The 14,013-nt window shown below is 41.5% G+C and overlaps 2 protein-coding genes and 3 non-coding genes across 5 annotated transcripts; all 5 read right to left on the bottom strand.

Annotated features, from left to right (window-relative positions):
• Positions 1-1,112: 1,112 nt before the first annotated feature.
• On the bottom strand, positions 1,113-1,184 carry trnaa-ugc (transfer RNA alanine (anticodon UGC)). The gene has a single exon. It is a non-coding gene; the product is annotated as a tRNA-Ala (tRNA).
• A 96-nt stretch (positions 1,185-1,280) lies between these two features.
• On the bottom strand, positions 1,281-1,352 carry trnaa-ugc (transfer RNA alanine (anticodon UGC)). The gene has a single exon. It is a non-coding gene; the product is annotated as a tRNA-Ala (tRNA).
• A 2,004-nt stretch (positions 1,353-3,356) lies between these two features.
• trnaa-ugc (transfer RNA alanine (anticodon UGC)) lies at positions 3,357-3,428 on the bottom strand. Its single transcript has one exon. It is a non-coding gene; the product is annotated as a tRNA-Ala (tRNA).
• Positions 3,429-8,808: 5,380 nt separating this feature from the next.
• On the bottom strand, positions 8,809-9,486 carry LOC134326150 (maternal embryonic leucine zipper kinase-like). Its single transcript, XM_063008352.1, has 3 exons — positions 9,433-9,486; positions 9,215-9,308; positions 8,809-9,102 (listed from the first exon to the last, which is right to left on the bottom strand). Exons 1-3 carry the CDS (start codon positions 9,484-9,486, stop codon positions 8,993-8,995), a joined length of 258 nt encoding a protein of 85 aa, XP_062864422.1. The 3' UTR covers positions 8,809-8,992.
• A 158-nt stretch (positions 9,487-9,644) lies between these two features.
• LOC134326149 (maternal embryonic leucine zipper kinase-like) lies at positions 9,645-12,662 on the bottom strand. The gene is made up of 12 exons (XM_063008351.1): positions 12,554-12,662; positions 12,428-12,475; positions 12,187-12,344; positions 11,518-11,635; positions 11,329-11,414; positions 11,095-11,211; positions 10,865-11,005; positions 10,710-10,778; positions 10,369-10,461; positions 10,077-10,175; positions 9,833-9,901; positions 9,645-9,740 (listed from the first exon to the last, which is right to left on the bottom strand). The coding sequence occupies exons 1-12, from the start codon at positions 12,660-12,662 to the stop codon at positions 9,645-9,647; spliced, it is 1,203 nt and encodes a 400-aa protein (XP_062864421.1).
• Between the last annotated feature and the right edge of the window lie 1,351 nt (positions 12,663-14,013).

Here is a 14,013-nt window from a genome sequence, read left to right as displayed (position 1 = left end):
AACGTTCAACAGAAAGCATGCCTTCAGGTTTCAATGGTTACCGCCTCACTGACCCTTGGACAACTCCAGGTGAAAGGATAGGCCTATCAGTCATTCCAAATATAGGTATCACCTGGACAGTGCGCAAAATTAATGCTGTGGCATGACAGGTCCTCACTCTTGCTAACCAGACAGAGCAGGCCTTTACCCTAATTAATGAAGAAATGAGCTCCCTTAGGCAAGCTATTCTACAAAATAGATTGGCCCTAGATTTACTCCTTGCAGAGAAAGGAGGTGTATGTAAAGTCCTGAATTCCTCATGTTGTTTTTAAGTGCCTGATTATCATCAAAATGTTTTCGATATTATTCAACATATGAAGGACTCTATTTCTGTTCCAGTCCTTGCTCTGATGACTCTTGGTATAAATGGTTCACTAATCTATTTGGTGGCTCGGATCCTTCATATACCTAATAAATTGGAAGACTTATTATAAGTGTGTGTGTGTTTAAGTCTCTCCCAGTGTACATTTAAGAATTCAAAGGCTTGTTTTCTCATATTCAGTAAACGACACTGGAGTAGAAGATCTGAGCAGCAAAAGAACTTGATGTTCTAACAGGGTCTGAAACAACTACCCAGATATTTGAACGGTTTAATCTAAGCTACAATCCCTGTGTAGCAGTAAAATGCTGCTGTGGAATTACAGCTTTGATGTATTAAGTTCTTTTGTGCTGTGCTATAGCCGTTGATCTTTCAGTCAGGTGAAGTTTACAAAAGAAAAAACTTGTGATTGGGTCTTTAACGGCCAAGTGTATGTTTCAAGGAGCATTTTGTCTGTGACATTAAAAACAAAGCACAAATAAGACACACTCTGGGAATGAGCTGTGAGATTTGGTTTACGAGAGCGACGCCTTAGCCCATGGCAGTGGTAGCACAGCAAAGAAAAATGTCCCTGTGCAAAAGTAACAACTGGATGCAGGGGATTGAACCCTGGACGTCATACATGCAAAGCATGCGCGCTACCACTGAGCTACATCCCCTTTTGTGACATGGCAGGATTGCTGTGGCTCGATAGCGCTATTGTAGAGAATAAGACCAGCAGGCAAGGCATGGTCACTAATTAAAAGCTACTAAACGGAGATTCTGGGGATTGAACCCAAGACCTCATACATGCAAAGCACACGCTCTACCACTGAGCTACATCCCCTTTTCTGACACAGTAGAATTGCTGTGGCTCTACAGCTCTATTGTAGAGAATAAGACCAGCAGGCAAGACATGGTCCCTAATTAAAATGCTTTTGAATGGAGATGCTGGGGCTTGAACCCAAGACCTCATACATGCAAAGCACACGCTCTACCACTGAGCTACATCCCCGACTTGTGCTTCTTAGGGTAAACCTCCAGTGGTGTATAAAGTACCTGAACGCCATACTTGAGTAAAAGTACAAGTATCTTACCAGAAGCTTAATTAGATAGAAGTAAACGTCACCTTTTAAAAAGTCTAAAAGTATCTGATGTTTAATGTACTTAAGTATTACAAGTAATTTGATATTAAATGTGCTTAAGTATTAAAAGTAGAAGTAAAAGTAAATGCTGTTAGTATAAACTGAAGCGGCCATTTAGAAAAATATAAGATTGTTCTTTTAAGCCTGTAAACCACCTTAACAAGCTTTTTTCTTCCTTCCATCTGAACATGATCTGTGCCAATTTGTGATTATAATCAGCTGTTCACATCACCTATTTGAAATCACGTCATTATTTAGTTGTTTTTTAACCTTATTACGAGGACTAAATTGCCCTGTTCCAACTTTTTTTAGAATGTGTTGTAGCTTAAAATGCATGTATGTGTATGTTAAGAATGAAGTTGACCAGACAAAACATGAAATATTTTGGGTTCATAAAAGATGGAAAAAGAATCGATGTAAATGTAAAAAACACTGCATCTATTTTATTTGCATTTTCTACACTGTTCCATTTTTTTGATTTGGGTAGTACATTCAAGTTATAGATACTATATACAGTATATCCCAATAACCTAAAACAAATGAATTTTGGCAGAATTAATTTAAAAGCAAAACTCAAGCAAGTTTAACTAAACGTGTGGCACTTTTAACCCTTTAATGATCTGCTCAACCATTAGTATAATGTAAATAGCTGGGTAAAATAAGCGGTATTCAAATAATCTTTTTTGGGCTGTATCTACTCCCTGATTGGCGTGTGTTAAACGTAAAAAATATTGGTATTCTTACTTTAAGAAAACACCATTTCTAACTTATGTGTCAACCTGAAGCAGCAGCTGAAAAATCATCCATAAAATTTTGAAAGTTGAGTTCTTCTTGAGACCATTAAAGGGTTAAAGACGTGCATGTTCCTCAGCACCATGAATGTTTCCTCTGTCAGTGTGTAATGATGTAAGGTACCCTGACACATTACCAACATGGACTGTAGTGTAAACACTCACCTGTTGTATTCTGGCACTGCTCACACTCACCAGTGGGGTCCTAAAAGAGTACTATTAGAAAACTCCTTAGCTTTACTTACCTGGGTGAGTCCATCCTCTGTAGAAGGGGAGGGGTGAATAACCTGTAAAAGAGAAATGTTCGATAAGCATATGCTGTAAATATTGGAAATGTTGTTACTGAATGGGTTTGAGTATTGTTTGTAACTCATAACATTTTGCCATATTTGATGCTCTGTGAACTAGATATTTTTTTTTTTTATATATTTTGTATTAACCTGTATGGTATGATCCAGGGGAGGAGCTACCTGTTTAAATTCAGCTCTGGAAAAGGGGTAAGGGGTTCTTTTTTCTGGAGAAGGGCTAAAAGCTATGCTAGGCCTGTGACTTGTAAACATCAATGAATGTGACTTAAGTGACTTTGCAGTCACAAGTCTGTTTCCTCTGGTGGTAGAGGTTGAGTTTTCTATTTTTTTTTTCATAGCGCGCTTGTAAATATTTTGATTGTTGTGGCCAAAAATAAAGGTGACGGGAAAAAAAGAACAACTTCTGTGCTCCTGCTAATTCTTTTCAGTGCTTTCAACCATTCGCCCTACATTACCCATAAAGAGTGCCCTTTTCTACTTGTTTTGTGGTAGTCTGGGAACATGCTTTATCACACAGTGTAATACAGAAGTTATCTGAGGAAATATTTGTCTGTACGTGACCGACGCCTTACCACTTGGCCATCGCGCCTCTCTAGGTAGCTGGCAGAAAGTTGAAAAAACATTCTTGTGCAAAAGTAACAACTGGAAGCTGAGCACATTCTTAAAGTTCAAGAGTAACAAGCAGAACGTCAGCTTGATAGTGACCGTTCTTAAAGCCATCGGCTTTAGAAGCACACTTGAAGCTTTTTTCTAGCAGAGTGAAACAACAAGCTACAGGAGATGCAGGGGATTGAACCCTGGGCCTCATACATGCAAAGCAAGCGCTCTACCACTGAGCTACATCCCCTGGAACTGGCACCAATGCAACAGGTACAGGACTCTTTGCAAATACAAAAAGCTACCCATGACCAGGTATCTCTAGCCTCTAGCAGGCAGGGGATTGAAAATTTAAAGGCACACTTGCAGAGTAATCTGTGGTAGCTGTTAAGAATTGGCTCTGCAAGCCAGTTGGCTCCAAAACACATTAAACACTCAGTTAACAAGCTGCACCGTGTCAATAAAGCAAATGGAAAGGCTGGCCAAAAATGACCAAACCCCTGGCCCTTTTGCCCAATTAGTTAGGTAAAGATTAAAACAGACAAGGGTGAAAGCAGGTTAAAAACTATGTAGAGAAACAGATGGACTACAGGTAGTAATTGTAGAACTACAAAGTGCTTCTATATGGGAAGTTTTTCAGAATGAACTCAAGTTCATATGCGTGTGGCAGGCGAGTGAATACTTTTGGCAATATAGTGTATCATTGGGGGACACTTTAGTTATGTTTAGTTAGTTTAGTTCAAGGTGCTTGCAGGCCATGTAAAAAAAAAATAGAGGAAATGTTGTAATCTGTTCCACATTGTTTTCGCAGAGAAATCTTGTAAAAATAGAAAAAGGCAAAAACGTATTGTTCTTAAAACATGTATTGTTTTTAAAACATGTATTGTTTTTAAAACATGTATTGTTCTGTTTTTAAAACATGTAATGTTCTTAAAAGAAGGTCTGTCTCTAGACTTTTGCAAAAAAAACCATAATTTGCACTTATGGGCAATGAGAGGAGAAAACTTGCTTGTTGCATGTTGGAAGTGTTTTGTAACATTTGTTTAATTAAATGTTATTTGTGAACAGAAGTTGTAAGTTGATTCATTGTAAAGTTTAAAAAAACTGGGAAAACTTTTATTAGTCAACATGAAGTCTAGAAATGACAAACATAAGCACTGTTAACTTTAGACAATAAGTTATGTGACTATAGCTGAAGTTGTATTGACTTGAAAGTGTGTTAAAATAGTGAGGAATTGTATGTTTATTTAACTAGATAGCTCATTTTCTAAAATAGATAAAATAAACATAGTAAGTTATTTTGACTCAGTGCATTAAGTTGAAACAATCAATAATCATTAGTCAAGCAACTTTTTTAACTTAACTTCTTGAGTTGTTACAACGGTTTTCTTCAAGTTGAGTTTACTCAGCTTTTTAAGGCAACTTTCGTTTCTGAGTTTAACCAACTTAAAATGTTTTACAGTGTATGTAACTTTACTAAAGCTTGTATTTAAATGAAAGGTTTACATTGCTCTCTTCAGTATTTCCTCTTTAGTGATGTTTAATGTTAATAGCTGTTCTGATCTAAAAGATGTTGCTGCCTTTGACCTTTAAAACTGAGAAGTGATTTGTGAGATAATTAAAATAAGTGAAATGTTTATTTTGTACTTTGGTTTTATATTATTTGTGCAAACATTTGTTTTATGCAACTTTAAACCTGTAATAAAATATGAGAATTTTTAAATGTGTTTTTATTTGCTAAAGTTTTTAACAGGGACAAAAATGACAGTTTGTGTAGCAGGGCTGGACACGCCTCACTATTGAAGTGGAAGGTAAACCCACACTCCTGCAAGAATGGAAATAGTAAGTAAGTACAATGTTTTTATAAAGCTATAAAACTACTTCCACTGACCAAAGTACACAGATCTCACACTTGTCAGAGACAACGTTTGAAGCCCAGGTCAATAGGACCTGCTAGTTAGAGAAGGCTCACTTGTTTGTTAGTGTAAGTCCAAAAGTGGGTGTGGCCCATATGGGGATCGAACCCGTGACATTAGCACCACGCTCTAACCCAGTGTTTCTCAACCTTTTTTCAGTCACGGCACCCTTTGAAAGTATGCAAAATCTCAAGTCACCCCAGTCTAAAATGTATCAAAAAACTTACTTACTCTGCATCCCTCGGACTGCTAACACACACGCACACGCACCATAAGGTGTCATTTAGGGAGGGAGGGTTAAACGTGACTTACTTTTAATGGGAAACCTGAGCCTGGGATGATTCACACAATCGCCCTATTCTGGCAGGGATGGATGAGAGGCAGACACGGAGCTCCTGGTCCAGAGCCCTCAGTCGCTTCCTGTACTTGTTCTTGATGTAAGTTAGACTCGAAAAGCTCAGTTCGAGCCATGAACGAATCAGATTTAACATAAATAAACAAGTTTATAGTTTATTTCTCAATTATTTGTCATTATACTAAGAGCACTGCTTCTTTTCTGCATGTTCTCTCTGTAGCTCGGTTATGGCTCTCTCAACTCAAACTCAAAAGAAGCTTTATTGGCATGACAAATAAGGACATTCGTATTGCCAAAGCAAGTTAGAGAGAAATAATAAAAATGAGAAAAAAACAATGAGAAAGAACAAATATATCCAAAACAGTTACATGTGCAAAAATATGAAATAGAATAAAATATTAATAAAAACAGTGCAAAATAATAACAATAAAAATTACAATATTTACATTAATGAGGTAGTAATAACGATCAGTTTGAGTGTGTGTGTGTGTGTGTGTGTGTGTCTCTTTCTCTGTGTGTGTGTGTATAATTTTTATTGTTATTATTTTGCACTGTTTTTATTAATATCTTATTCTATTTTATATGTTTTGCACATGTAACTGTTTTGTATATATTTGTTCTTTCTTACTGTTATTTTTATTTTTTCTCTGTAACTTGCTTTAGCTATACGAATGTCCTTATTTGTCATGCCAATAAAGTTTCTTTTAAGTTTGAGTTGAGTCTCTCTCTCTCTGTGTGTGTGTGCGTGTGTGTGTGCGTGTGTGTGTGTGTGTGTGTGTGTGTGTGTGTGTGTCGCTCGCTCCCCGCACTCTGTTTTCGGATTTGAATTTCGATAATAAACAGCTCTTTTTATGACTGATTGATTCCCTCTGCTGATGGAAGCGGACTGGGTGGGTTACAGTCGAACTGCGCAGAAATAAACATATATGTAGCGGCTCCCAGAGGCACGACTCGGTTCCTTGTGTTCATTTTAAAGAGCCGTTCAATAGAATCGGATCGTTCGCGAACGACTCATCACTATCAGAATATTTTTGACGGCACCCATGACGAAGCCAGACGGCACCCCAGGGTGCCGCGCCACCCCGGTTGAGAAAGGCTGCTTTAACCAACTGAGCTAACCGGCCTGTGTACAAAGCGCAGGGCATATACCCACATACCCGATTCTACACTGACAGCCCTTCAGTTATGGAGCTGCCACACAGAAACGATGGAGAGCTTTACTGTTGTTGAGCAGAACAGATCTTCATGTGAGATGACTGAGATTCATGTATTTTTCTTTTAAGAATAAAAAAAGCTGATGCTTTTAACCTCATACTTTCCTAATACTTTTATTCTACACGCTCTAAATTTATTTGAGTCCTCTGCCATGTGCAGTGCAAGAATTCACTAAATTACACAGCAGTTCTCTTTTTTATTGACAAAATTGACAACATTTTATTGACAAAATTGATTGTAACCATTTATAAAGATCATGCCACGTTCATTAGGTGAAATGAAGCCAGAATTAAAGATGGCAGAAGAACAGGGTGGTATTCTTACTTTCAGTGATTAAATTACTCAGGTTAGAAAGTCCTAATACACAGAACATGCTCACCTGACTCTCAGCCATGCTAGCTTTAATCATTAAGGTGGGTGTGGCCCGTACAGGTATCGAACCCGCGATCTTGGTGTTATTAGCACCACGCTCTAACCAAGTGAGCTAACCGGCCAGTTCATCTATTCTCTTTAGATCTTTGTACATAATTATACACTAACTCCATTCAACCAGCTGCATGGCAGCACAAAAACCATTTGTAACCCGTAACTAGTTTCATGTTATTTTATTGATCCGAGATCTCAGTCCCACTTCAGACATCACTGTCTAGTCATTTCTTATGTTCAGACTTTCTTTTTTTTTTTTTTTTTTTTTTTTTTTTTTTTTCCCGAATTTTTTCCCCAATTTTTCTCCCAATTTTTAGCGCTTCCAATCTGTCTTCCGCTGCTAACAGGCACACCAGACCTGCATCCAAGGAGAGCACGCCGCTGCCCCACGCCTTCTTTACACGTGTACAGCCCTCCTCTTCTCGTCAGTTCTGGGAAGGTTTAGGAGTGTGTTTATGGGAATTTTTGACCATTCTTTCAGAAGCGCATTTGTGAGGTCCGACACTGATGTTGGACGAGAAGGCCTGGCTCTCAGTCTCCACTCTAATTTATCCCAAAGGTGTTTTATCGGGTTGAGGCCAGTCAAGTTCTTTCACACCAAACTGGCTCATCCACGTCTTTATGGACCTTGTGCTTTGTGCACTGGTGCGCAGTCATGTTGAAACAGGAAGGGGTCATCCCCAAACTGTTCCCACAAAGTTAGGAACATGAAATTGTCCAAAATCTTCTGGTATGCTGAAGCATTAAGAGTTCCTGGAACTAAGGGGCCGAGCTCAACTCCTGAAAAACACCCCCACACCTTAATCCCCCCTCCACCACATTTTACACTCGGCACAATGCAGTCAGACAAGTACCGTTGTCCTGGCAACCGCCAAACCCAGCCTCGTTCATCGTATTGCCAGAGAAGCGTGATTCGTCACTCCAGAGAACACGTCTCCACTGCTCTAGAGTCCAGTGGTGGTGTGGTATACACCACTGCATCTGATGCTTTGCATTGCGCTTGGTGATGTAAGGCTTTGATGCAGTTGCTCGGCCATGGAAACCCATTCCATGAAGCTCTACACACTGTTCTTGAGCTAATCTGAAGGCCACTTGAAGTTTGGAGGTCTGTAGTGATTGACTGAGTGTTTGCACTACGCTCCTCAGCATCCGCTGACCCGCTCTGTCATTTTACGTGGCCTAACACTTCATGGCTGAGCTGCTGTCATTCCGCTTCCACTTTGTTATACCAGCACTGACAGTCGACTGTGGAATATTTAGTAGTGAGGAAATTTCACGACTGGACTTGTTGCACAGGTGGCATCACGGTACCACGCTGGAATTCACTGAGCTCCTGAGAGCGACCCGTTCTTTTACTTATGTTTGTAGAAGCAGTCTGCATGCCGAGGTGCTTGGTTTTATACACCTGTGGCCATGGAACTGATTGGAACACCAGAATTCAATAATCTGGATGGGTGAGTGAATACTTTTGGTAATATAGTGTATTTTGTAACTGGACCTCTTTAAGAGACATGAGTTCATTAAGTTTTAGGGTAACGATCTCAGGCTGCTCTGAGTGAGCTGACAGTAGGTCTGTATCTTCACTGCTGAGTTCAATGATATGTAACATGTCGGGAAACGTGCTGCTTTTGACGTCATGTTACTGACATCATACACAAAATGAAGAAAAATCAGCTATTGTGAAAATGAACATTCATGCACCTTCATATATTCAGTGAGTTTATTTATTATTATTTAATGTAATAAGATTTTGAGGCTTGTTGATCCTGGTTATCCATGTTCTACACTTCTCATACAGCTGTGTGGATCAACAAGGGCGGCACCTCAGTGGAGTTCCTCTAACCAGTCACACACAGATATCCAAAATGCATCGTTCTGGTAAAAGAAGAGAGAGAGGATGGGTTAGAGAGAAACAGCTGCAACGATCATTGAAATGTGAAATTGAGATGTAACGGGTCCTGATTGGATGGCGCCACCATCGTCCCTCCTTGTCGCGCCGACGACGTCTCCTGCTAAATAAAACAAGAAGAGGTGTAAGAACATTCCAGAAGCTGTAGTGTTTGGACAGATGAGCATGTAGAGCAGCGTTTATCAGGTAAAATACACTGATTGTGGGAATGTTACCTGGATTTCTTACACGTCCGCTCCACACTGGACTACTGCGCTGCTTCCTTCTCAAGAGCAAAAGATACGTAGCTGTGGTCTGATCAAACTTCCACTGCACACACACACACACACACACACACATCTCTATTAGACGGAGCACAAGAACCTCAATATTAATAAATATGTGTCTACATTTTGGCATCTGTGTTGATGCAGATACAAGTACTGAAATGTACCTCAGACACCAGCTGCTTGGTGATTTGGTTGGATTGGCTGAACATCACAGCCATCTCGGTGATGCTCTCCTCATCTAGATGATCCAGCGGAGACACAAACACACACACACACACACAAATATATGAGTATGTAGGATAATAAAGATAAAATCTTCTGTACGGTGGATCTCCATCATGTCACTGTACTACGTCTAGGGTGGATGTTGTACCGGTCATGTGCTGTGCCATTCCACAGGGCTGCTGTACCCCTTCATTACCCACTCATGATCCAGCAGATGCTCCACCTTTATGCGCCGCTCTGGAACCACCTACAGGACAAGATACAAGAACTTCAGGTGATGAAGCCCACAGAGAAACACACACCCACTTTGCTCACATTAAACACACCATAAACACACACCTGCAGCATTTCCTTAATCAGCAGTACAGAACCAGGAGACAGCCAGTCAGGAGTGTCAAAATGTCCTTTCTGAGGAAACACAGAGCAAAACAATCACATCTGATCAAAGAACATCACCACAAGCCATTACTGTTACTTTTACTGTATGTTTAACATGCTGCTGAGCATTAAATAATGGATTCAATTTCATAATCGTAACAAGACGTGTATGCCAATGGTGTTTCATTGTAGTTCCAAGACTTACAGTGATTTGTTCACGGAGCTCCACAAAGTTGTCACCATCGAACGGGAGGTAGCCACACAGCATGTCATATAGGACAACACCCAAGCTCCAAACATCTGCCTAAAACACACACACACACATACATATTCATTGTCTTTTTTAACCATGCTTTATCCTGGTCAGTCCCCTCATCCAGACCTCATAGAATAACTCATGAATGGGGCTACAGATGGGACTGAACACCTTGGATTTGGAGACTTTCCAATTGAAGTTTATCAGGAATAACCTGGGGACACACCCCACACACACCTACCTCTGCACCATGATAGGGTTGCGCATCAATGATTTCTGGTGCCAAGTAGGGAGGTGTTCCACAGCCCTCAATCAGAGCAGTACCCAATCCACCCTACAACAAAACAGATTTCTATCAACCGAAGGTCCAACTGTTGACTCGCATCTGCAACACAACACACAAACTGAACCAGCATGGCTCTGTGATGTCCTGTTCATCTAACTGATCACTGAAACTAATTGTGGACACCATGTGTGCAAGGCTTTAGCATGATGGATGGAGGTAAGCACACCACCTTACTAGACTCTCTGAATGGCACGCTTGATTTAAGTATACACTACAGTCTTAGGAGAGACACAAACCTCTGTTTTGGCAAAGAGACCAAAGTCGATGAGCTTGATGTTGTTCTTCTCATCCAGCATGATGTTTTCCTGAGAGTCAAAATAAAACACGTCATGTCCAAGCACTGACAAAGAAAAAGCACGAAGTATAAGTGGAAATCGTTTCGCTGACGCACTGGCTTAAGGTCACGGTGGGCGTATCCCTGGCTGTGGACGTAGGCCAGCGCCGAGACGATCTGACGGAAGATCCTGCGCTTCTCCTCCGACAACCTGTTGTTATTATCGATGTGGTCGAACAGATCTCCACCCGGACAAAACTGGAGGAGAGAGCGAGTCAAGTGAGCAGCAAATCATTATAAATCCAGAGATTAAATCAAATCTGATAGTTTCCAACCACTGATGGTACCTCAAGCACCATGTAGATCTGGTCAGCAGTCTCCATGACTTGGTACAAGCGGCACACGTGCTGATGATTGAGGTTCTTCAGGGCTTCGATCTCTATCCTCAAATCGGACAACTCATCCTGCAATGGGTATGAAACAGGAACAGTTTTATGACTTTTCAGATCAGAATTAGGAGAACCAAACGTTTGGAAACTGAGACACGTCCATCTTTAACAGACGGTTTTGCTGAAACTAACCCCGAGCTCTTTCTTCTCCAGGATCTTGATAGCCACTGGCTCTTGAGTCTGAATGTGCCTGCCGAGCTTGACCGTCGCATAACCACCTGAAGAACGATTGAATTAAAAAAAAAAATTAAGTCAGGTTTTAAAAGATGCACATCTGTGTTACACAAAGGCAGAGAGACGACTGAAAGTGGTACCAGTTACCTGATCCAATGGTTTTGTAAACCTCATAGCACTTGTGCAGCTCAGAGACGTCCTCAACCACACGTGACGTTCCCTCTGTGGTGTCGTCTGTCTCGGGTACAGCGCATGGAAATTGTACCTGCTGCCCACAAGAGACATGTTATTATTATTACTGATTTGGCCTCTTCTTGTTTCATCCTACATGTATCTCATTCATGAGCAGAGGAACCCAAACAGCTACATTTGACTCTTCAGAAGGTCGTCACAGGTATCTGGAGCCAAGGGGAGGATCCGTAAAGACAACATGACAATCGAGGTGGGTTCAAGTCTGGGGAATCAGGGGGTCAGGGTAGTACTCGGAAGTGTTGGTCATGCTCTTCCAATGTGGGACGTTTCTAGCCTTGCTGGAAGATCCCATACACCACAGTGACCCAATAAAGTCCTGGTAGGTGGTTACAGGTATCTGGAGCCATGATGCTGCTTGAGGTGGTCCCACAGACGTTCAACTGGGTTTAAGTCTGGGGAATTAGAGGGCCAGGGTAGTACTCTGAAGTCTTGGTCATGCTCTTCTAGCCATGCTGGAAAATCCCATCCGTCCCAGTAACCCAATAAAGTCCTAGTACGTTGTCACAGGTATCTGGAGCCATAGGAGGATCCAGGGGAGGATCAACACAACAAACTGATACTCACCTGGTTTTCATCCGCCTTACGGTCACCTTCGTAGATCGAACCGAAGCCTCCCTTTCCCAGCAGCTCTCCGATGGTGTATTGGCTCTCAAAGCTGTCCAGGTTCGTGTCGGTCGTCTTCTCCTTTTGACGTTCTCCGTCGGTGGTTTCTCTTTCAGCATCTTCAACACAAGTATCACCAATGATGCTTCATGTGTTATGTGGACCAATAATAAGGGTCCATATAAAGGCCCAGTGTACTCACCCTTGTTCTCGGGAGCATCACAGATGACTTCTCCAGAACTGATCCCACCTATGAAGTCCAAGAGTTAAATATATAGTCACTAGAGTTCAATATTGTGGGACTCAAACGTGGTGGTGTTAAGGTTACCTGGAGCTTCAGAAGACACTTGTGGTCCCTGGGAGTCTGTCTGCTTGCTTGAGGAATCTGATTCCAAATCGTTCTTGTAACCGTCTGATTCCTGCTGATTCAGACGCATTAAACTGGTGTTAAAGAGTCGAGAACCGAACCCCACCCCTCCCGGAGTATAGTGGTGATGATAGTTCACCTCACTCCTGACTGTTTCTTCTTCTTTCTCAGTCAGGTTCTGAATGGCGCTGATCCACGCCCGTCTACCTGCCTCACAGTCGGCCTGGAACGTACAGCTCCTGTACACACACGGTGATAGATACAGATTATATAGGATGCAGACAGACAGACAGGTTGAGTAGATAGATAAACAGATAGATAGACAGACATTCAGACAGACAGATGGATAAATAGTCTGTCTATCTACCTGTCTGTCTTTCTATCCATCATCTTGTCTATCTATCTTTTGTCTGTCTATTGATCATCTGTCTGTCTGTCTATTGATCATCTGTCTGTCTGTCTATCTCTGATGATTATAGATCTGGACTTACCTTGTGGGCGTGACCACCTGGAAGCAGAAGCGTCGCCCGGCGTCCTCGCAGCTCTGGACCGAACAGCGCTGCAGGTCTTCAGCCAGCACCATGAAGTCACACTGGGGGAATAGAACATAAAACCTTCTTATTTATACAGTCGATGATATAAACACCGGTGAAATCGTCCCAGACTTAAACGCGACAGGGGCAGTTAGGGGCGCATCCCGGCACAGAAGTCGACCTCTGCTGTGATGCGCGTTAGAGGGGCGTTATGAGGGGCGTTAGACTGCGGTGCATTATGGGTATTTCACAGAGTCCAGGAGAGAGCTGATTTAGATCATGTAAAGTCATGTGACCTACCTTAAACCTCTTCTTGTAGAGAAGCTGATCGTTTTGTATGATGAACCATCGCCTGCAGAGATCAAACACATCATATACAGTGTATCACAAAAGTGAGTACACCCCTCACATTTCTGCAGATATTTAAGTATATCTTTTCATGGGACAACACTGACAAAATGACACTTTGACACAATGAAAAGTAGTCTGTGTGCAGCTTATATAACAGTGTAAATTTATTCTTCCCTCAAAATAACTCAATATACAGCCATTAATGTCTAAACCACCGGCAACAAAAGTGAGTACACCCCTAAGAGACTACACCCCTAAATGTCCAAATTGAGCACTGCTTGTCATTTTCCCTCCAAAATGTCATGTGACTCGTTAGTGTTACTAGGTCTCAGGTGTGCATAGGGAGCAGGTGTGTTCAATTTAGTAGTACTGTACAGCTCTCACACTCTCTCATACTGGTCACTGAAAGTTCCAACATGGCACCTCATGGCAAAAAACTCTCTGAGGATCTTAAAAGACGAATTGTTGCACTACATGAAGACGACCAAGGCTACAAGAAGATTGCCAACACCCTGAAACTGAGCTGCAGCACAGTGG

This window comes from Trichomycterus rosablanca, chromosome 14 (genome assembly GCF_030014385.1).
Source record: "Trichomycterus rosablanca isolate fTriRos1 chromosome 14, fTriRos1.hap1, whole genome shotgun sequence".
NCBI classification, from domain to species: Eukaryota; Metazoa; Chordata; class Actinopteri; order Siluriformes; family Trichomycteridae; genus Trichomycterus; species Trichomycterus rosablanca.
The sequence above is the reverse complement of the archived record's forward strand: the minus strand, read 5'-3'. Positions and strand labels throughout refer to the sequence as shown.